General features: G+C 45.5%; 1 protein-coding gene across 12 annotated transcripts in view; it reads right to left on the bottom strand.

Moving 5' to 3' along the window:
- CACNA1B (calcium voltage-gated channel subunit alpha1 B) overlaps positions 1-23,959 on the bottom strand; it is a 473,291-nt gene that overhangs the window by 133,901 nt on the left and 315,431 nt on the right. For all 12 annotated transcript variants that reach the window (XM_073313889.1, XM_073313878.1, XM_073313882.1 and 9 more), the window contains 4 exons: positions 22,112-22,243; positions 21,086-21,158; positions 15,244-15,361; positions 7,575-7,642 (listed from right to left, as the gene is read on the bottom strand). In XM_073313889.1, the coding sequence (XP_073169990.1) occupies positions 7,575-7,642; positions 15,244-15,361; positions 21,086-21,158; positions 22,112-22,243 (391 nt within the window). The remainder of the gene's footprint in view (positions 1-7,574; positions 7,643-15,243; positions 15,362-21,085; positions 21,159-22,111; positions 22,244-23,959) is intronic.

The following is a 23,959-nucleotide window of genomic DNA, read 5'->3' as shown; positions in this document are numbered from 1 at the left end:
AAACTGAACTTATTCATACCAATTTTACACGGGTGTAACTCCATTGATTTCAACTGAGTTACTTCAGATTTACCCTAGCAGACCTGAAATCGGAAGCCGTATTAAATTATGGTTATGGCCAGAAAGATGCTCATGTAAAGATAGAATCATAGAATATCAGGGTTGGAAGGGACCTCAGGAGCTCATCTAGTCCAACCCCCTGCTCAAAGCAGGACCAATCCCCAATTAAATCATCCCAGCTAGGGCTTTGTCAAGCCTGACCTTAAAAACTTCTAAGGAAGGAGATTCTACCACCTCCCTAGGTAACGCATTCCAGTGTTTCACCACCCTCCTAGTGAAAAAGTTTGTCCTACTATCCAACCTAAACCTCCCCCACTGCAACTTGAGACCATTACTCCTTGTCCTGTCCTCTTCTACCACTGAGAATAGTCTAGAACCATCCTCTCTGGAACCACCTCTCAGGTAGTTGAAAGCAGCTATCAAATCCCCCCTCATTCTTCTCTTCCGCAGACTAAACAATCCCAGTTCCCTCAGCCTCTCCTCATAAGTCATGTGTTCCAGTCTCCTAATCATTTTTGTTGCCCTTCGCTGGACTCTCTCCAATCTATCCACATCCTTCCTGTAGTGTGGGGCCCAAAACTGGACACAGTACTCCAGATGAGGCCTCACCAATGTCGAATAGAGGGGGACGATCACGTCCCTCGATCTGCTCGCTATGCCCCTACTTATACATCCCAAAATGCCATTGGCCTTCTTGGCAACAAGGGCACACTGCTGACTCATATCCAGCTTCTCGTCCACTGTCACCCCTACGTCCTTTTCCACAGAACTGCTGCCTAGCCATTTGGTCCCTAGTCTGTAGCTGTACATTGGGTTCTTCCGTCCTAAGTGCAGGACCCTGCACTTATCCTTATTGAACCTCATCAGATTTCTTTTGGCCCAATCCTCCAATTTGTCTAGGTCCCTCTGTATCCTATCCCTGCCCTCCAGCGTATCTACCACTCCTCCCAGTTTAGTATCATCCGCAAATTTACTGAGAGTGCAATCCACACCATCCTCCAGATCATTTATGAAGATAAAGAAGATAGTTCCTTCTTACTCAGCAGAAGATGGCAACCTGACCTGAACTCGACGGGCCCCAAATACCAGGCTTGGGTTAAATGACCCGATCTGTTCGGGCTTGGGTCAAGTAGTCTCCGATCACCTCCTCCTGCTCAGCGGTTTGTGAAGGGGCAGCTGCATGCCCTACTCTTGCCAGCCACCACCACCTTGCTGCGCTTTGTGTGCTGCGGAGTCTGAGGTACTGTGAGGTTCTCCCAGTCACTGTGCCAAGCCCATGGACAGGAGGCAGAGGGAATGCAGTCATGGGGCGTCAGGAGTGGGACACCCCCACCAGGTCAAGCCCCAAGGATAAGTCGGCGGCAGTGCTGACAGGTTCAGGGGAAAGTGTTGGGTTTGGGTCAGGTCTGAAAACAACTTGACGCACTCAGGCTCTGGTTGGGTCAGGTCAGGCTTTAAAACTAGCCTCAAGCAGACCTCTACAGCAGGTCTGCTCCATGTGTGTCTTGAGAAACGTATCAGTTGACTCTTCCAAAAAACCCCGTAACTGTTTTCTATGTTTGCCACTCTTGTTAGCATTGCAGGACCCCTACAGGTGCAGAAGCGTGAGCTACTGTGTTCAACTAGTGCATCATCAACACCGTCGTTTCGTTCTGACTGCTGAATCTTTATGTCTGATGTTGAGCCAAGGAACTTGGCTGGGCTCAGATCCCAGGGCCAGCCCTTCTAACTTTCAAACTAGTCAAATTTGTCAGGGAAATTATGGGAAGATAAACATGGAACCCTATAATGCCACTTTTAACATCACTACTCTGAGTATAATCACTCTTCAAAGATGAAGGCAGTTATAGACCACACGATAGCACTCTGTAGGATGCTATTTGATCACTTCCTGCCGTTGAAGATTAGCTTTGTGAGATATTAACTAGTGCATAGCCTACACATGGATTTCTCCACCCTGGAATAGGCAAGAAAAAGTAACTGGTCTGAATTTAATAGTATTTGATCAGATGTAACTCACTTTGAAATTGGTTTCCTTTTCTTTCCTCTTTTCAAGAGACAAAAATGACAGTGAATTATAGACGTGGAAAAAACCCTCTGCCATTAGGCTTTCAAGCTTGCTTTTTTCTCTCCAGATATTAGTACATCTATAATGAGCAAATCCTCATTGCAGTTAAAGAAGGAATCCAAGCCAGACCAAGATGAAACTGCTCCATTAAACAACTATACAAAGTCAATGTTTCTCAGCTGCCAACTTCCAGTACATTTATCAATGACTTGAGACTCTTACTGTAAGTCAAATGTATATTTTTTTATTATTTTTTTATTCTGCAGAATATGAACGCTTTGGGGTATAAAATCTGAAAGTGCTGTAATTTGACAAAGGCTTGACTGTTTTGCTTTTATGGGCTGGGGTTCTTCGATTGTCTCTTCTCCCAAGTTCTAGCCAGCTTTAATACGATCACAAAGGTTTAAATATTGTCATTGGCTTTTTTTTAATAACCCATTCACTGAACATAAAACTCAGAAAGCAGAAAATTACATTTCCTGCTTTTAAGCCACTCTCAACTGCAGCACTACATTTCGATAGACTCTGTAGCTCAAGAAAACTCCTATTGTATTTACAAATTTAGCAATACGTAACTTAGAACAACTAGTGTTTAGCCGACAAGTGTTTCATACTAAAATAAAGACAATAATAGTTCTGTAGCACCCTCTATCCAGGGTTCTCAAAGCACTATACACATATTAATTAAACTTCTGTCTTACACTTAAATTGTAAGCTCTCTTTGAGGCAGAGACAGTGTTTTTACAGTGTGTCTCATAGTAGGTCCTCGTGCATGACTGGGGCTCATAGTTGCTATCCCAATACAAATCCAATGTTACTACAACTAACAACAGCAGCAGCTGCCAGCCTGGGTCATACCTCTCTGTCAGTATCCTCATTTTACAGAAAGGAAAGCAGATAGGAAGGTTATAAGTGATTTGCTTGGGGACACCTAGGGGGTCTGAACAGAACCCAGCATTCCTGTCTCCCAGTCCTGTGCTCTAACCACTTGATCATCATTCCTTCCCTGAAGCTGAGATCTAGTCCATGATCCCTACACTGGAACATGCATCTGATCAATGGATGAAAATTTTGATATGAATGCTCAGGATTATCATCATTAAGGCTAAGATTATGTCACGAAGGTCATAAGAACATAAGAACGTCCATACTGGGTCAGATCAAAAGTCCATCTGCCAGTATCTTGTCTTCTGACAGTGGTCAATGCCAGATGTTTCAGAGGGAATGAACAGAACAGGTAATCCTCAAGTGATCCATCCTCCGTCACCCATTCCCAGCTTTCAGAATCTGAGAGCACCAGAACCCTCAGTCAGTGACATTTTCCACATCAGCTCTGGGGCAAGAAGGGCTGAAGCTGTCAGCCAGCAGGGGCCCCAGAGCTCTCAGCAGTTGCAGGTAGCGGGGCCCATCACAGCTCCCAGCCACCAGCCCCCATAGCTCCAAGCCGCCAAGAGGGACCCGGTAGTGGAGAGACCCTAGATCTCTGAGTTGCTGTGGATCCCTGGCAGACCCCAGAGCCACAGCAGCGGTAGGGGCTGGACCGTCTCCCTCCTTGTCCTGTCACAGTTATTTTTAGTAAAAATCAGGGACAGGTCATGGGGCTTCCATGAATTTTTGTTTATTGTGCAGGACCGGTCAGTGACTTTTACTAAAAATAACTGCCCAAGGTGGAGGCGAAGGCAGCCCCTTGCCCGTGTCCCAGGCCCCCCGTCCAGGGTAGGTGGAGGGACCCAGGCTCCCCACAGCTGCCCATGCAGCTCTCCCCGACCCGGCTCTGGCCAGGAGAAGCGGGGGGGCTCGGAGCTGCAGCCCAGCCATGATAAGAGCCGGGCTGGCAGCTGTGGGGAGCCATGGCCGATCCTCTACCTGAGCACAGTGTGGGGTGCCCAAGCAGCCCCTAGCTTGCGTCCCTGCCCACCTGGGGCAAGTAGAGGGTCCGTGATGCTGTGGCTCCTCACAGTTGCCCGCACCACTCTTGCCATAGCCAGGCTGTGGCTCAAAGGCCCCCCTTCCAGCTGGAGCTGGGTCAGGGAGAGCCACGCGGGCAGCTGTGGGGAGCCAGCATAGGGTCGCGGACCCTCCTCCTGCCCTGGGCAGCTGGGGAGCCTGGGGGGCTGGGACACAGGCCGGAGGCTGCTCCCCACAGCTGCCCAGGCTCCCCGGCAGGGCTCCACGCTGGCCTGGCCAGGGGGTGGGATGGTGGGGCTCAGGTGGAAGAGGAGGGGAAGGGGGAAATGGGAGGGCTATGGTCCACTCCCTCCCCACCCCCATGGTTCTGGCGCCACTGGCCCAGGACTCGGCCACATGGGAAAGAAGAGCTGTGGGCCCATGGCTGGAAGCAGGAGGGGGCCTGGAGGGAGTGTGGGCGCCACAGAGGCAGTTTGGGTAGGCTGAGCCTTTCTCTGCCTTTGATACCTGCCGCCCATGGGCAGCGCACACTCCTATTCAAAGCAGAAGGGGGAATACTTGAGGAGTTTGCATTTTTAGGGAGTTGCTTTATAATACCGGTCAGTTTTCTAATCAGGTTTCCGCTTACTAAACTGCATTGAAATGCAGCAACCATGACTCTGCGGGCTTCCACTATCAGTGACAATCCACTGGTTAATGCTACAGAAGAAGTGCAAGTCATGTGATAAACCATGTCCTATTTCATATCTAATACAGGGAGTGCTGGCTGAACAGATGCAGACCTGAATGGAAGTGGGGAGGTGTTTTTTGTCATTTTCAGGTTACTTACAGTATTTGGACATTGTATGCACAACTGATCTTGATGTGTTTTAAAATGTAATTGTCAAAGGAAGTCTCTGGGGGTCAACTGACTCCTGAGTAATTTAATTATATCTCCAGGCCATTTTGGATTTTGCATGATCATATTTACTTAGCAATAAATCTCTCATTCTCTAGGTAGGCCGAGTAACTGAATTACTTTTATCTTCTTCCTTTTCTTTTGAAAACCCTAGTGATTTTTGGATCCATGAAGTGAAAGAGAGTTTAAAAGACGCTTGGTGATTTGGCAATGCTTGTTGATTCTGTCAATATTTAATTGCACTCTATAAACTCTAACAAAGGCAGTTTTCTAATCATCAGAGTCAGCTTCTGATATATGCAAAACAGGAAAGTTAAAAGGACTAGAAAGGAAGAGATGAACTTCATTAGACAAGGACCCTAAGTACGGGGATCAATTTATCGTGTCTCATCTAGGTGCGATAAATTGATCCCTGAATCGACGCCTGTACTCCACCTCGGCAGGAGGAGTACGCGGAGTCGACGGGGGAGCCACCACGGTCGACTTGCCGCCATGAGGACGGCCAGGTAAGTCGAACTAAGATACTTCAACTTCAGCTACATATCTTAGTTTGAACCCCACCCCTGCACACAGTGTAGCCCAGGCCTTAGGGGCCTAGTCTTTTATCCTTGCATGCAAGTGACTCCCCAAAATCTTCATGGGAGGGATTAAATACACCTATGGAGAGCATCATAAATCTCTAGTCTAAAAATTTCTGGATTTTATAATGCACAGAAACAGCTGAGTTTCTGTAAGAGAAAATCTTCCCCAGTAAAACTAAGACCCATCCCCAAAACTCAGGATTCAAATGAATCATAACAGAAAAGAGATGCAGAAAACATGATCTCACAGACAAAGGAACATTTTTTATACCCCTATTACCCATTATCCCTTTCTTGTGCTATACATCAGACATCCGTTTTCAGGAAACAAAGCTCCACTCAGCAGCAGCTGCTGAGAAGAGAGGGAGGACTAGAAGAAAAGTTCAACCCTAAAACAGCCCTGTACCATGGTACAGTTAACTGCATTTGGATCTGAGTGGCAGGAATTGGGGTGGGATAGGGGACCTTCTTTTAGTCTGGCTTCCCACCGCAAGAACTATTAGGGATGTATGGTATCTCTGAACTACTGGCAACAGTGGCGTGCCGTCGGTGTCTCCAAGGCATGCATTGAATGCTTCAGTCTGGCTGTGCCTGCAGGACAATTCTGTCTGGCCCTGAACTTGTGTGGAGGACGCCATTTTGTAGAACGAAATGGAATCCTCCGCATAGCATGACTGTATGTGCAAGGTCACACCACACAGAGGACACCCTCTCGCGCGCCAATGTACAACTGCATGCCTGACTGAAAATGTCACAGCATGCCACTGACTGGCAAGCACTGTCACAGCTCTACCAAGGAAAGCTCTCTCACCAGCTGGTACAACAAGCACAAGGATTAGTGATCCTTTTTACTACAGAAGGAATAGCCCGTAAAAGTCTGTGAAATATAACTGCCCCAAGGGATATTATTATTTATTCTTGTGTTATCTTAGTGCCTAGGAGCCCCCGTCATGGACCAGGATCCCGTTGCGCTAGGTGCTGGACAAACGCATTTCTCCTTGTTAATTAGCAGGACACACACCATTGTAGCAGTGGGAGCAGCATTACAACAGGCCTTGTGTTAATTTTATTCACCAATGAGAATGAGTTAGAAATGTGTAAACAAAACCAGAGAGATCAAAGAAGGATTCTGCAGTAATGATCCAAAGCAGAACAGTAACACTATGGTCAGCTGTAGCATTTTGGACCTTTCCAGCACAATCCTGGAGTATATATATATTCCCATAAGGGATGTTCCAATGTAAAATGAAGTATTAAAGTAAAGCTAACCTCAGCTTCATTTTAAGCTCTTGCCAGGTCCTGGCATTCTGCCAATGCTCTGGCCTGTGTGTCAAATTTCTCTTGCCTCTGCCAAGGGGCAGGCAGGTTTAAATATCTTGACTAAAACTCTGTAAAGGCCTTTTGCAAGTGGCTTTCCACAGACCTGACTGGAGGATTTTAATTCTCTGATTTGCACTGAAATTCGGCAAGGGAAGAAGTATTAGCACGGAACACCAAACTAGGCAATAGGACATGAATCACTCTATTTCCTCAGGCGAGAACTTCAAAATATTCTATTGAGTCAGCTAAAAACCTTCAACTGGTTCACCGCTGCCCCTGAAACTAGCTAATACCAGAGGTCCTTCTTCACTTTTGTGTGATAGCAAGGAAAAGTGCTCACTACCCACTCTATAAAATAAAATAATAATAATAATAAAAGGGAATCTAAAGACTAAGGAGGGCTCAGAGGTACAAAGATGCACAGGCACAGTCTTCGTTATTAAGCAAAAAGGAATGTATGTTTCAAAATCAACTCCCTAAATAAGGGCTACAGCAATGGAAATGGGCAAATAAAGGTGCCACAGGAGCATGACACTTGCAGAGAAATCTCAAGGCCACCAGAGGTTGGCTGGAGTAGGACAAGTCATTTAGATCCATCACCAGTGGCCTATACAGAATTTTAGGGTCATAAGGGGAGAATGCAATAAGAATTCATTAGTCACATTTGCAGAATGGAGATCACATACCACAGGACCTCCGGAACAAGTACGGGTTGAAGAGCCAGATATTTCATACATACCTTGGTTAACTCTTGTGCATTCGCAAGATTGTCGACAGCAATAGCCAAGAAGACATTCAGGAGTGTGTCTTTTAGGCAGCGGCTAAGGAAAAATCTTCACACAGTGATGAGTTACATAATCTTCCACCTATATTTCCCCACCACCACCACCACCGCCTGCAACAAACAGAGTATTACAGACATGGGAAAAGGAAAAATCTAGTTCCCCTCCTGTCAACACAGGATTGCATCCTACTGAATATTCTCCAGTGCTTTGTCAATCCAGGTATAAATTACCCAACTTCATCACTTGCACGGGGAGACTATTCCACAGCATACGAGATATCACAGTTTCATCCATTCTTCCCCTCCAGCTTCTCCACTCCTCCACGGTGGCCCAAACACACACACCTACTTTTTGGCCTTCTTCGTTCTCTCCTTACTTAAATATCAACCATTAGCTGAAAAGCGGTTTGCTCTGAGATCATTCTTCCATCTGTACTATACAATGGTTGCCATTAAAAAGGAAAATGCCTTCTCAAGTTAAATTTATCTCACTGCAATATTACATACGAGCTAAAAGAAAATACAATTTATCACAATAAAGTCCTTATGGCAATGAGATTATTGCTTCCTTTATCACTGGTACCTACTATATGTCCTCTCTGTTGTTATTCTTTCAATTATTATTAGGAGGAACACTTTCATTTTTGCTTATGATTTCAGCTCCTCCTTGTTCCTTCATATTTTTTTATTGTGACCATTTTTGCTATTGGTTTGCAATACAGCGAAGGATAAATTACAAATAAGATCGTACATACAGAAAAGGCGGGGCATATGCTGCAAACAAACAAAAACAAAACACGTCCTCAAATCCAAAATCACATCTCAGAAAGAATGCCATGCTGTTGTGAACATATCAGATATATGACAACACGGTGTTCAGCTCTAGATGTCCCGTGATGGCTGTCTGAGGTATTGATGGATCTGCTGAATGGGATCCTAACATGATAATGAAGATGATCTTGCACGTGCATAGTCTTCTTCCTCTAAAGAATCCCAAAGTAATTTACTACTGTACATGCCTGTGTGTGTGTGTGTGTGTGTGTAGGGGTTGCTTCATCCACTAGAGCAAAACACTGTAGTTGTTTGACACAGTAGTTGTTGCACAAGAGTTTAGGACAGGAATTGAAAATATACCAGAAACAACTGAAATGCCTGAAGGAATTTTAGGCAGACAGAACGTAATTAACAACTAGGCTGTGTCTGCTGGCATGGTCTGTGAGCTGGGAAAGATGCACAAGGCACTGCTGTAGGGAACAAATAATTTACAGGAGAAAGCAATGAGATAGAAAAGAGTGAAGGAGATAAAGGGGAGTATGGCAAGGAGGAAGGGAGTGTAGTATAGTTAGCAGACCCTTCCATGGCAGCTAAATCTAAGACAGGATTTAGGGAAACGTTGGGTTAAGAACCCATTTAACTATGTGGGTGCTTTGCACTTCTCAGGCAGTTGTCCTAGTAGGGCAGCTGCGACTCCCCAGTGTCCAGGGGATCTGTGGTGGCATAAAGCTGGTGTAGTTGGCTCTACACCACCCAGGCCCAGACCCCTCAGCTTCGGGGCACATGAGGGATGTGCTCCGAGCGCCCTGAGCTCCAGCAATGCTCAGCTAGCTGAGTGGTACCTTGGGGACCATTCCCAACAGTCTAGCTCAGAGCAGGCTGCTTGGTCATTTCTAAGTTATGCTGAGGGACACTGTGATGAAGCAGAGAAACTGCCCATCAGTACAGCAGGGATGAAGAGAGCCTTTGGGCCCACCTAGCCCTGCCCCATTATACCTGCAGTCAATGCCAGGCCTGGAGTGGGGAGGAAAGGAGAGAGCCTGGCTCAGTTTAGGACTGACTGGCAAAGAGGCAAGAGCTACCTGCCTCCCTACCTGAGAGGAAGGGTCACTAGCCTACCAGCTGAGGCAGCCATCAGGGGGTAAGTACTGTCTCCCTGGCCAAGGGAGACTAGGAGCCTCCAGCACCTGAGGTAACTGGGTGACTGAAGCACAGACACATTGTAGGGTTTGGCCTCAACAATCTTACGACTGCCCCGCCCAAAGGAGCCTGAGTCCATGGCAGGGCACTACCCAAGATCCACATAGGGGCACTGGGAGACAAGCCACCCCAATGAAGGCACAGTGGTAGGAAGTGGGGGAAGGATAGCTCAGTGGTTTGAGCACTGGCCCGCTAAACCCAGAGTTGTGAGTTCAATCCTTGAGGGGACCATTTAGGGATCTGGGGCAAAAAAAATTGGGGATTGGTCCTGCTTTGAGCAGGGGTTGGACTAAATGACCTCCTGAGGTCCCTTCCAACCCTGATATTCTATAATTCTCTCAGCTGCTCCCAATGCTTTCAAAACACCTCCGAGCAACCCAGTCAGAAAGCCAATGGGGTTAAACGGCAATCACGAAGCTGGCTTCCTACACCTATCCCCTACATACACATAGGCAGAAAAAGCCTCACATAATGTTGTTAACCCCCACCAATATATCTTTTAAAGGGTTGCACAGTTTTGATCCAACTTCAAACTAATGCAGTCTGGTAAAATGGGAGCTTTGGGACCATGCGAGTCACATTAAGACCTTGGCAGGAGCCCTGGTTGTATCAAGCATTGCACACAACTTCAGCATTCAGCTCAGATTGTATCTTCCTGGACAAGTTAACGCAATCCGCTGGTTAGCTGAATTCAGCAGCCTTCATTCAGCATTGTCCTCACTCCATAAGTATAAAGAGAGGGCCATCACAGGCTGCTTTTGAGGGATAGATTTGGCCTTGAAGTTTCATTTAGGACACTCCCTCTAGGTCTCGATTGTATTCAAAGTTGCACTTCTGTACAGAGCAAGACTGAATATAGACAAGGCCTTACCTTATATCAGGCCAGATTCTTTTCTCCATCCCAATAGTACCACTCCCATTAAACGTACTGAGACAGAACCAGCCCCAGGATTTTGTGGAACTAGACATATAGAAACAAGGATCTCAGGGTTTGGGGGTCATTTTGGTTTTGGTTTTGAAGCCAGTTTCTAGCCCTTTTCCTTGCAAAGATCCTTGAAAACATAAACTGATACAAACACCGGGGCTGCACTATTGAAGCAGGAGGCCAAGGATACACCCACTCAGCACACTTTCATGTAAAATGGAACAGTTAAGTCTCCTGGAGAATCACCTCACTGACTCCCCCCCGCAAATTCTTAGGCCAGCTCTGTGCTGAGTGATGGGATCACGGACCACGGTGGGCAGGGATGTATGTATGAAGCAGGCGGGGAACCTCCTTCTCCTAAGCAGTAATTCATCAAATGCTGGTGCTGAGAACCTGAAAATAAAGCCACTCCTTACAGAGGGACTGCAATGTCTTCTGTTGCTTTGCTCCTGCACAGCCTCCCAGATGGAGCACACATTCCCGGAGCTGATCTGACACCAGGGAAGCAAGTAAGGAAAATGAGAAGAGCCCTGTACATTTCAACTCCCGCGAAAACGCCCATGGGAAAGGGTGGCGGTACCTTAGGGTTTGCCTCCTGGAAAATCCAGGTTGGGAAAGACGTGTTCTTTTCAAGCTTCTAAGAGGGTATTGCAAATGACAGAAGTGGGAACGAAATAGTAAAATTATTGTTTAAAAAGTAATTAAGAGTGTCCCCTTAACTGATGGATTAAAAATAGAAGAGACATTATCTGTCATATCTAATCCACTATCTGACTGTTGCAGGATTGTTCCCTAAAGGATAATAGATATATTGTTTCTGACCATCATTTTTCTTTTCTTAATGCCAGTCTATTACTTCACGTTATACCTACTTGCACCGCCAAATGGTTAACATCTAGAAAAAATATTAGGGAGGGTGGGTTGGTTGGGTTTTGGCAGACTACATTGATATTTCATTTTCAGACATTTCTGCTTATGTTGTACTTGACACAACATAAGCCATTTGAAAGTTATGGTTCACTTTTCCCTGATATATGAAAAGAATGCCCCCTGCATGCCACAAGCATTAAAAATGTATTTCAATGAAAGACAGAGGTGGCAGCGACCTCATTGAAATCCTTTTTGAAATATCAGCAGGAGTACCAGGGGCTTACCGCTCCTATTCCCCGAGTGATCAAGGGGAAAAGAGACACTTTAAAACCAGAACAAAAAAACATTTCCCACATCTGTTCTTCCCAATCTGTGCAGATTCTCATGAATGTTAATTGGAGATAAAGTCACATGGTTAGGGAGCAGAGTAATCCCAAATTTACTCTATCAAATTATACTGGTCTGAAACACTTAGGAAGAGATATTTCTACAGAGACAAAATAAGCCATACTCTGATGTCACTTACACTGGTGTAAATCTGGAGTACCTCCACTGAAGTCTTCTTCCAGATTTGCAACAGTGCACAGTATCTCACATCCGAACCTGGTCCAGGAACTTCACTGGGATGAATTAGCCCTGTTATAGGGATTTCCTTAATGTCAAATACGTTTCAGTTGGCTTTCTTCTCCACCTGTGTACTTCATTTATGCAAAAACTCCATGGCGGTGAACTCATTTTCACCTGCAGGATGCACAGGGAATTAAAGAATCACTCTCGACATATCTTCTTTTATGTATGTATATAGTGCCCTGAAGATTCCGCTGTTTGCACATAGTTCAGATTGCAGGCAACAGACATGAGAAGCAAAGTTTTAGTGGCTCTCTCCTGGATGAGCTGAGTGAGAATCCTGGAGGCACGTTACTGAGCACCGAAATGGGCAATAATGAAAATGAACGAATAATGAAAGTGACCTGAAGAAAAGCTCCGAGTAGCTCAAAAGCTTTGTCTCTTTCATCAACAGAAGCTGGTTCAATAAAAGATACTACCTCACCCATCTTGTGTCTCTAAAACAATGAAAGACTCAGGCTATTAAAATGTCTTTAAAAATGTTCTCCCCAAGTGTAATCTTCAGCTGGAACTGTCTGCCAGTTAAAACGGAACTTTAAAGTGGTTAGTTCCACATCATGAGGTCCCTTTTATGTGCAAAATTCTCCTGGTTAGGGATGCTCAGCCCATAAAGCTAGTTGAGCTGCTAATCATGTTCCAGAGTTGGAGATAATGACTATTATTTTAATCTAACCCTTTACCTGCTCTTGGATTCAATGAAATCAACAAAGAAGTGACAGTGCAAGAGATTTCAAAGCGTCCCTTTATGGCATCTGTTCTTCGCAGAGTACAGCAGGTAGGTGTGAGGATTTGCCAAAGTTTCAGACACACATCAAGAGGAGTATGGGTGGAAACATACAGGGAAGAGGCCCTCCTTGCATCCCTAACAAAGAAGACAGTTGGATGGCTGGAGCGTACAAAGAACATGATGTTGGCCCTGTAAGGCATGTAACATGGAAATGAAAATAAAACCAGTATAGGAAACAGTGCATCAACCAATGGGAAACCCTTTCCTCTTCTCCCTTGCCATATGTCCCTCACAGCATTTCATAAAGGACAGGGCTCTTCCTAAGCAGGTTGGGACAACAGCTTTGGGACAGTTTGGAGAAAGTCTCTCTGGCTTTTGTGCCTCCCTAATTCTGGACTGCTCCAGGTACTGGAGTGGCTCCAGATGCACGTCTCACACAGCTCCTGTGCAGGGGGAGTTCCTCCCGCCTTTCACTGACAGATTAGCCCAAAAGGGGCTGGTGCAGAGAAGAGAATCTGTCCCTTGGTGGAACTCAAATTGAGCAATACTCTGAAAACTACACTATGGCTCTGATTCGCCGCTCCATTACACAAGTTTTATGCTGGTGTAACTAATGAATTCTGGGGAGTGACATCAGTATATTGGAGCAGAGAATTAGTGAGGGTGGGGGGAAGAAAGGGATAAGAATGGAATCCGTATCCTTTTAAAAAGCATTAGATCTCAGTGTCTTTATGGTTAAAAGCCAGTCTGTTTCTCCCAGTCTCTCTCTCTCTCTCTCTCAATGTGATTATATTTTCATCTCATTTTCAGATGCCATACCCTAAAGATCCACAGCTCTTCCTTCCTCCCCCGCCCCCGACCTACAGTCCCAATTTCAGAAATCTTCCTCTTTCCAGAGGGGTCTCTGCACTGCATGAGATGGATACCCTAGTGCTAAGACTGAGCCAGGCTCCATGTAGTAGATACTGCTGCTCACTGACAGTCTGAATTAGAGCTGGGTAATTCCGAAGGCAGCCTCTAATGTGACAAGTACAACTCAGATGCCATTTAATCTGCCGGTCCTTATCGTATTGCCTCACACTGAATATGGAGAAACGTGCAAAATGAAAGGCTGGTACACTGCTGTAAATGTGCACTTATCTTGTTTTCTCACCTTTCCCCCCAAAATGATTCTCTATGGACTGTTTCAATACAGCTATTCCCCACCCCGCCACCCACCCTTTAATACAAATTCCCAAACAAACATCTTTTTTGACTTGGAGCAAAGGCCGCTAAGCCTAAAGAGGCTCTCTCAGGTGGGAGGCGGTTGAGAGGCACTCTGATCAGCCCGTGAAGGCTCCTTTGCCCTGCTATTGGATCTTTCATCCAAAGACCCTGAAGCGTTTCACGAACATGGTAGTTTACACTCAAACATTCACCAAATAAATAACGAAGGCCATGTCTATACATACAGCGCTGCAGCTGTCCCGGTACAGATGAAGATGCTCTACACACTGAATGGTACAATATGCATAAACTAGATGTGTTGTTTGTTGAACCAGGGCTGAAAAGCACACTTCTAACTTGCTTTTAGTGAACAATTTTTCACCCCTGTAATTTATTACTAAGTATGCAATTACTTTATCACAGTACATAACAGCAGTACCAAATCACAAGGTCTAAAGAGAAATCTAATCCATATGGTATGAGTGTGGTGACTTGGTGACCTAATAAATATTTTCTGGAGTTTTTTTGAGATTAGAATTTGCTAAAAGTAGGAGGCTTCAATGTATACTAATAAATTAATACGTGATCAGATAATTTGACACTGAATAATTAAAATACTCCGTTTATTAGAGAAGTAGGCTGTGGCATGCATGATGGTGCATTTTATTGAATCCAGATCCTGCAGTCCTTACTCAGGCAAAACTCCTACTGATTTATGCGAGTGGCATAAGCTATGTTGGCGCAAGAAAGTCTCCCGCCGGCATAGTGCTGTGTGCACGAGTGCTTATGCCGGTGTAACTTCTGTCGCTCAGAGGGTGGAATATTCACACCCCTGCGTGACATAAGTTTTGCCGGCTTAGGCTGTAGTGTAGACCTAGCCTACATTGGATTTCATTTCAGTGCAAGTATGTGTGTGGACACACTTCACGCTAAAAGGTTCTATTTGGATTTATCTTAAATTATTTTTCCCCTGGCCTAAATTCAATCTTAATTTGAAGTAAGTGTCCACACACAGACTTGCAGTGAAATACCAAAAGGTATGAATTAAAACTAATTTAGTGTTTGGAGCAGGTCTGTGCAGAGGCAAGCCCTAAGTGAATTACATAAGGTCACCCAGTAAGCCAGTGGCAAAGTCAGCACAGCACCAAAGTGTCCTGACTCCCAGACTTGGGCTTCACCCACTACACTACATTGCCTTCCAGCACTTCAGAAGCCTGGAAAATCCTGAATGCTGATTGGCCAGTGAGAGACGGCATGTCATACCATGGACAAGTCATACTGAAGTGCAAGGATACAGTTACCAAACAAAGTCAGGACGATGAAGTAAATGGAAGAGAACATTCCTGAGTGGACACCACCTTGTGATACTATCCCATGATACATCACTGCATTCCAGTCTTCACCAGTCAGTATCTGGGTAGTTAAATATGAGAGAGAGAGAGAGAGAGATGAGCAAAGGATTGGAGAGTTTAAGCATCATTTATACACTGCCATGGGCACAGACCCTCAAAGGGAAATCTACTGATAAGAAGGTCACTGCAACGGGGTGTGCCAGAAACCTGTCCAACACCTTCAGGCTATTTAGCTTTCTTTTGCCCATAATAGTTTCTAGAAGCCCCTTCTGCAGATAAACTGCAACCCTGTCTCGACCAACATGGCTACAACACCATATACATATCTACCTAAAACTGGCAGTTGCTTGCATTTTTTTCTGCCTCCCTTAAGAGGATAGGGAGAGATTCCTTCTGAGAACTCCAGTCAGTTACATTCCTTAAAATACATCCTTTAAACTATTTTGGTTTAGATAAAACCAAAGTGGTATAGTGATTATTGGGAGGTCCAGCAGAGAAAATAGGTATTATCTACCAGACTTCATAAAATTCCTTCCAGCCAGCTGGAGGTGGTTTGAGGCAGGATTCATGGATCCACAAATCCAAACCTTGGGCTGGGAGGAGGCCCTTGGACCCAACGTTAGGACCCAAGGACCCATGAGAGGGCCCTGTAACCAGAGACAGCTGTGGTCTGCCACGAGGGCTGAGGAGTACCTGGGACCACTGGCAGCAGGAGACCAGTAGCAGCACTTAATGGCTGCGCCTTAGTCCTATTCCCGCCTCAAAACGCCTTCCCTCAGCGGACCCTGGGGCTGCCTGTTTTCTGCTGCCTGGCAGCACCGGCACTGTGAGGTTGACGGCAGGAGACAGAGCGAAGACTGCCCGCTTGCAGAAGTGGTAGCTCAGTGGTTTGAGCATTGGCCTGCTAAACCCAGGGTTGTGAGTTCAAGCCTTGAGGGAGCCATTTAGGGATCTGGGGCAAAAATTGAGGATTGGTCCTGCTTTGAGCAGGGGGTTGGACTAGATGACCTCCTGAGGTCCCTTCCAACCCTGATATTCTATTATTCTACTCCCATATGCCCTGGCCAGGCCAGCCCAGTGGAATTTTCAGTCTTCTTCTATTAGCCAGTCATGCATAGGCGCCAAGGTTGCCATAGCTCCACCTGTGATGTTTCCCATGGATGGGAGAGAGTCACTGACTTCACCCCACAGGGGTCAGGAGAAGAGCCTGTCTCTGGCAGGGGGGAACACTATTGGCTGCCTATGGGGCAAAGGCAGATGGAAGCAGATGTCTCCTGATGCAGGAGGTACCCTGGCTGTGGGTTGTGTCTGGGGTAACTGGAAGATGTTTGAATTTGGGGGTGCTAGGGAGGGGATACCTGGGCAGTGTGCCATGGGACAGTTGGGGGATTCCTGAGTAATATCTGGTGGGTGCTGGGGGTCAGGTGGGGGAGCTGGGGGGTGAGGGGAGCTAGCTGGCAGGTGTTGGGGTAGCTGGGAGGATGCTGAGGAGGTACCAGGGAGCAGCTAGAGGAAGTGGGTGTGTTGGCAATGGATGGGAGGCAGAGCCCAGCAGTGAATCCCTCGCCTTCTTTTTCAGCCAGCTTCATTGCTCTCATCTCAGCTCCACGCTTTCCCCTGGCAGAGTGCCAACAGGCTGAGCAGTGAGAGGGGTGGGCAGAGAGGCCATCTGGATTTTTGCTCAGCAAGCACCATCCAGCAGCCTCAAGGAGCAACTGTGGAACCTGCTTCCTACTCGCCTGCCCCAATCTCCCCTCTTCTTCCCACCCTTCTCCCTGGCCAGCAGCACAGCACCAGGCTACCAGCCACAGCTGCTTCCTCCTCCTGGCTGCTCCATGCAGCTTGGCTGCAGCCGGGGAACAATCAGAGTGGAGGGAAAGAGGCAGCTAAGCTACAATTTACCCTTACAGCAGCCCTAGTGACCTGGAGGAGAAACAGCTAGGGAAACCCTATTGCCTCCCTACTCGATCCTACAGGGCTGCACGAAGGTGTGATGGGGCTGAGGCAGACATGAGTGTCACAGGAGACACTGGACACTTGGTAGCCCCACCATTGTGGTTTGTCAGTAACAGTAGGTGCAATGACAACAGACCCTGGTCTGTCAACGGGTGGGATCGAACCGGGGACCTCTGGAGCTTAGTGCGTGAGCCTCTACCACGTAAGCTAAACACCAACTGGCTGTTAGCTAAGGCTGTAGAGCAGACTCATTTTATCTCTCTCTTTTTAAGTGGTCTCAGTGCCACTAGATGGGACAGAACACCACACCCAGAAGGTGTATGGGTTACACGGGGTTCTGGTCAGCACCTGCTTCTTCCTGCCGTCTTTGACCACAAGATGCCACAGACAGCCAAATGTTGCAGACAGCAACCACCAGGCCAGAGAAGCACAAAACCCAACACAGAATCTAAATGGAGAATATAATCGGGGGGAGGAGGAGGAACCTTGGGTTCGTAGGTGAGGGACTGTGACTACCTATGTGCTTGTACAAGGCCCAACACAATGGGACCCAGATCCTGATCGTAGACTTTGGATGCTGGCACAACAACAATAAATAGAACATGAATAATATCTAAACAAATAGCAATCAATGAATTGGTCTCAGGCTTTGATATGCATCACAACTACTAGGTGCTTATTCCACACCAAAACTTTCACTCTTCCGAGCCTCTGCCATCCCCATTTTTCAACAACTTTGTTTGTGTTTTCAGTAACTTTGTGCACCTAGTGTTCTGCCTGCCCTGTATGGAAGATTTTAACTATAGTACTTCCTACGGCATTAGGAAATGGGTTTTGGAATTCAGTACTCCAACCCACTAACAGAACATTTCAGTGGTCTGTATTTAGTAAGAAAATAAAACGTGATGTATTGTTAGCAATCACGACCCACATGTGAACCATATACTAGAGAGAATTTCAAATTTCAGAGACTGCCCACCAGCTCCGGATCTCGGGAAAGGCTCTGAGGGACGATGATGATTCTTATGGCAGACGAGGAAGTATAGTGCAATGTGTACATCCTAATGACCACTTAGGGACAGGGATTCTGGTCTCAGTTACATCAGTGTAAATCTGAAGTAACCCCAGTCAATGGATTTACTCTGGATTTATACCAGAGTAACTTGAGTACCTGGCTCTGGCCATTGGTCTCTCAGCACTAGTGCTGGATGAGTTCTACAAAACAGGATTCAAAAACACTTATTCAAATAATTCCCATGAATTTGCATCTGCTTTCGTTTGCTTTCCAGAACCATTCATGTGAGTGAATTTGGTTCACAAGAATGTTCATGGAAAGAGAAGGAGCTGGGGAAACAGGCATATGCATGAAAAATCAGGATGGAAGTGTTCGGGGTCAACTGGAAAGCAGGGTTGCCAGTTTTGGTTGGACATATTCCTGGAGGTTTCATCACATGACAATTGGAGGCTCTAGGGCAATCCTGGAGGATTGCTAACCTGACTGGAAAGCTATTTGTGGCTTTTGGAATCATCCAGTCAGGAAGCAGAAATATCATGTGACTTAGGAAGCCAATCACAGATTGCATAGCAAATCACGACTAGTGAATACTCACGCCAAGAGCTGTGGGAAATGATCTGTGAGCAGCTCACACTATTTGCCAGATCATTTGGAATATGGAAAAAAGTCACAAACATCAACATTTGTTTTATGGAACATTTGCAGAAATATAAATGGGCAAAACTTCCCAGATGGTCTATGGTGATTAGTTTGTCCGGCACTGCTCAATATTGAATGCAAAGGTTTGGCTGAACAGCCATCAGATGATAGAATAAGAATAGCTTTTAAAATCTGCTCCATAATAATAATAGACTGACTAGTGTGTGTTAGTGATGTCAAAGACTGGGATGCCAATTCAGGAAAGCATTGAAGCACATACTTAAGGTGTTGTCCTGAATGGGGATGCTTTCTGAACCAGGACCTGAATGAATTTAAACCCAGCAATGCTACTCAGAAAAGAAGACAGCTAAAGTGGCCAAAAGCAGAGGGTCACTGAAGCTTAGCCACTGAATAAAACATCCCTCAGCAGAGCCAAAGTTCAATAGCATCCTGTCTCCAATATTCCATATCCCCTCAGGCACCCGTCAATGGTCTACCTCTTACAAGCTAGCAGCATATAATTATTTAAGTGGCAATCCTCAAGTAGTGCTGGATGAACAGCTAACAGAGGTCTTTCTGGTTTATAAACTGTCTCTGGGTCTAATGTTGTTGTAAACACTTCTTGCTGAGCTGCTGAATGCATTCTACCTGATTGCTGGAGTACAGAGATGTAGCAATTTGCTACAACACCCTGGGTCACATGATAGAAGACTGTGACTCAAACACTCCTGCTGGGATACAAAGGGCAGCCTGAGTTCAGAGGGAGAGCTGGAGGGAGTAGAGTGGCTCCTACAGCAGACTCGAGATTAGGGAAAGGATCTGGAAGGGAGGGCTGGATGTGCCAGCTGGGTGAAAGACCTGGTTGGGGATACCTGCTGTGTGGGCAGCAGCAGAAGCTCTCTGAGGCCTTAGGAGGGAGTAGGGGCAGGATGTAGTTTACCTGTTTCAACTGATGTTCATCTATATTTGTGTCTGAGCAATAAATGCTTTGCTGGTAAAAAGGGACTGAAAAACTGACACTGGTGGGAGTGTCATTGGCTACATCTACACTTGGGGTATATCTATGCCAGCTGGAAATCACACCCCTGGCTCCAAGTATATATGTAGCCATTGATGCATTGGCCAGTGAGTTGGCCCACTGGCTTGTATGAGAGTAGGGAAACTGAGGCAGAGGCAAGGTCTAATGCTGGGTTTGGGGAGCCCTTATTACAGTGTTCTGAATGGTTGTGTGTGTGCTGGGGGAAACATGACATCAAATTACTTCATCAGAATGAACAGGGTAGCAGAAGCTGGCTTCAAAATTTCACTGAGTTTATCTTGTGTTGCCATTTTACACTTACTTTTACATAAATTTCACAAATGATCTGCAAAGACTCACTCTCATCCCACAGAAGCCCTATTGCGCAGTGTCTTTATCATGTGAGAGGAGAAAAAGTAGTGTAAAATTTCCCATTTCTCTTACTGAGCAAGTGATTCTGTAATAGTGTCAGGCATGGAGCTGCTGCAGCATCAGCGCCTTCAAACCTGAGCTGCAGCTCTCCCGTACCATCACATCATGTTGCCTAAGATTGATGACTCTTTCCTGGCTCCCCCACGGATTTTAATTCTTATCCAGTCTTATCCCGCAACCTTGGTAGTGTAAAATGCTATCTGATTTCCTCAGCGCCTCAGGCCCCTCTCCAGCAACTCTCCTCATTAACTTATGGCAACTGCAGGAGGAAATGGAAGCGGGTCATTGTATGCTCATTTGCTACATTATGCCGTTATAGATGCTGTGCAGAGGACAACACATGAGTAGTCCCATTGCAGTGTAAGGTACTGTGGAGGTGACCTCGTGAAGAATGCTGGAGGGCTTCCTCTAGTCCTTGGATTATGCTTTTGTCTGTAAAAAGTGACAGTCCATTTTCCCCATAAAAGAATTCTGTTTGCCTGAATTTCAAAGAGTCCCTCAGCGTTTATTTTAATGGATCATTTCATCGTTAAATGTGTGCATTGTAATCCCACGGCACGTTGTGAGAAGCTCTTCTCTAATAAACAGTAGGCTATGAGCAAACAAAAATTACTTTCTCCTTTCCTAAATTCCAGATAGCTTGAGGGACATCACCTCCATTGGGAACCAAAAGATGTCTAAAAGGTTCCTTTCTAGTGAGCACCCAATAAAGGAGGCATCTTTACCTGGAACACAGTGAGGATGGCAGCAGGGAATGTATCGAAGTTTGTGGTCGGTGTTTCGTCTTGAAAATTAAACCTAAGCAGGAAATAAAAATTAAAAATTAAATAGTCTAGGGAAAAAAAATTCTATGCTCTCATAATTCTCTATCACCAGAGTCAGAAGACAACATTTGCTCCACATAGACATAATCTGGTCAGTTTCAGGAAGGGATGCAGTATGTTAAGTAAGGCTATGTCTACACTGCGCAGCTTACAGCCTCACAGGTGGGCCGCTAAAGCCTCGCCACTGTAAGGCATACAGTGTAGCTGCTCTTTGTCGGCGGGAGACCTCACAAAATAAAACCACCCTGAATGAGGGGCAGTAGCTTTGTCAGCGGGAGAGTGTCTCCCACAGAGAAAGTGCTGTCCACACCGATGCTTTTCGTCAGTAAAACTTTTGTCGGTCTGGGTGTGTTTTTACTGCCGAAAGTGCAATGCAGACATAACCCAAGCGAGGTGTGTTTAGCAAAACTGTTAAGAAAATGGCATTTTCGTCTCAGTGGAAATTCCAACATTTTTTAAATTAATTTCAATTCCTAAATGGGAATGGAAAAATCAAAATATTAAAAAAATTTGTGGAACAAATAATTCCAAAAGTTTTAAATCAGAAATATCCACCTGAAAGTAAACTAAATGAAATTACGGACATTTCAACATAAAATGTCATTTTGTTTTGATTTTTTTTTAAAGAACAAAATTACAAATTTATCTTTAAACGAAACAAATGCTCTTCGTTTCTTTCAAAATGTCAGTTTGAAACAAAAATGCTTGTTTTGACATTTCTGTTTGGAAAGCTGAACTTATTCATAAAAACTGGCATTGTCCCATAAAAAAGAAATCTCAGGTTCAATAAAACTATGTTCCAGTAGGAAAATTTTCCACATGAAAGAATTTAAACCAGATTTGCAAAATCCTCTGAGCCATCCAGTCCCTGCCAGCCTTTTGCCTTCCTCAGGGACTGCTTTGATATGAGGAACACACTACACTTACTGTCCTCCAAAGAGCTGCATTCCCAGCAGAGCAAACACCACAATGAACAGGAAGAGCAGGAAGAGCAAACTGATGATGGATTTCATGGAGTTCAGCAAGGAGACCACCAGATTCCTTAGGGAGTTCCAGTATCTAGGTTGTAAATCAAAGCAACCAACCATTAGTGTCACTGGGAGAGGAGAGGCCATTTCCAGGAGAGATTAAAATGATCTAGCTCTTTAAAAGGGACGTGATGAGGAGAGTTCTATGGGACACAGTCCAAGTTGAAGAGTCTCCTTAAATTCATCTGGGCCAAACTCTCCAATGATGTAATGCCAGCAGAACAATGTGGCCCACTTGAGTCTATCAGATAGCAAAATAACACGTAGAATCAGAGAAGTCACAGATGGAAAACACCTCTGTAGTCATCCTGAGCAAACACCTGCCTGTGGAGAATAGTCACCTCTAGTCACGAATTCTGCAGTGCTTTGCCCAATCTAACTTTAAATGTTCTAAACAATGCAGCATTCCTTAGCTCATCCTCTCTGCAGTATAGGTTTGTTCCCTACCGTATATAATCCCATGCATTTTCCTTTCCATTACTACGCACACCAACTGTTGGGGATGCCAAAAATGAGGTAATGCCAAGGTCAGAAAGAATTGGAGGGGACTGTGAACTACTCATTTTGGTAAGACTTGAGCCAGGACAGAATGGGTCATTTCCATAGTAGCCTGATTGCTCCCACCGTGTTCTTTGGGAAGTTATTTAAACATGAACTTTCAATTGTTTCACGCCTGATTTCCACACACAGACCTAAAAAAAAATCTCACATTCAGGTATTTAAATTGAAACAGGCTTTTAGGCATAGAATGTGAGTGCTTAAGGGGGATTTGGCCATCCTATTTAGGCAGTCATGATTGAAAATTAACCTCACTGCATCAAAACCCTCAATTGTGAACAAGAACTCAAGGAAGGGGAACCTAGCCCAGCTCATGACCTGCACACAGCAGGTTCCACCTGGCCAGGCACTGCTGCTCTATTTGCTCTTATCCCCACCCAGGTTATCCTGGATTTATTCCATCCCTTGTCATTATGGGCAAGTGTATACACACACATGAAGCTGGAAGAGGCAGGCTAAATAAAGGAGGTCCTGAGAGGGTGTACAGAAATGGCACTCTCTCTTCATTTTATTATCCTGCTGAGAACAAGCAGGAAACGTTTATATTAGGAAAACTAATGAATCAGAAAATGTAGATAGAGCTATTAAAGCTGAGGATCTCTTTAACAATCTCCAGTTAGACAGACAAGCCTGAGAAACAACAGGGTTAGAGCACACAATGGGAAACAGGGATTTAAACCTTTATATACACTGTTATCTAGGTTTACATTGTAAACCTAGGTCTGTGGGACCTGGGCTTGTGAACATGGAGTTTCCAAGCCCATGCTTGAGCATCCACATTGCATTGCAAACCCAGGTTTACAATTGCTGGACCCCAGGTCTCACAGCTGTGCTAACATGTCCATACTGCACTATTCAGACCTTCCCATTCAGGTCTGTGGTTTGATTTGCGTCCACACTGCAAAATGACAGGTCTTGGACCCCAAGGCTCAGTGGGACTCAGGCTCTGACCTAAGCAGGGTTCTAAAACCTGGGGTTGAGTACTTGCTGACCTGAGTCAGACTGATTTTAGACACAACAAATCCTGCATCTTGGCAGGAGGTAAGACTAGTTGACCCTTGCGGCCCCTTCTAACCCTGTGGTTCTATGATTTGTGTGTGGACAGAAGAGGGGCTTGGCCTCAAACCTGAGTCAGAGCTCAGGCTTAGTGTGCGGTATAGACATTCCCTTAAAGGTTTTCTGATCACTT

Source organism: Lepidochelys kempii, chromosome 16 (assembly GCF_965140265.1).
Source record: "Lepidochelys kempii isolate rLepKem1 chromosome 16, rLepKem1.hap2, whole genome shotgun sequence".
Lineage (NCBI taxonomy): Eukaryota > Metazoa > Chordata > Testudines > Cheloniidae > Lepidochelys > Lepidochelys kempii.
The sequence above is the reverse complement of the archived record's forward strand: the minus strand, read 5'-3'. Positions and strand labels throughout refer to the sequence as shown.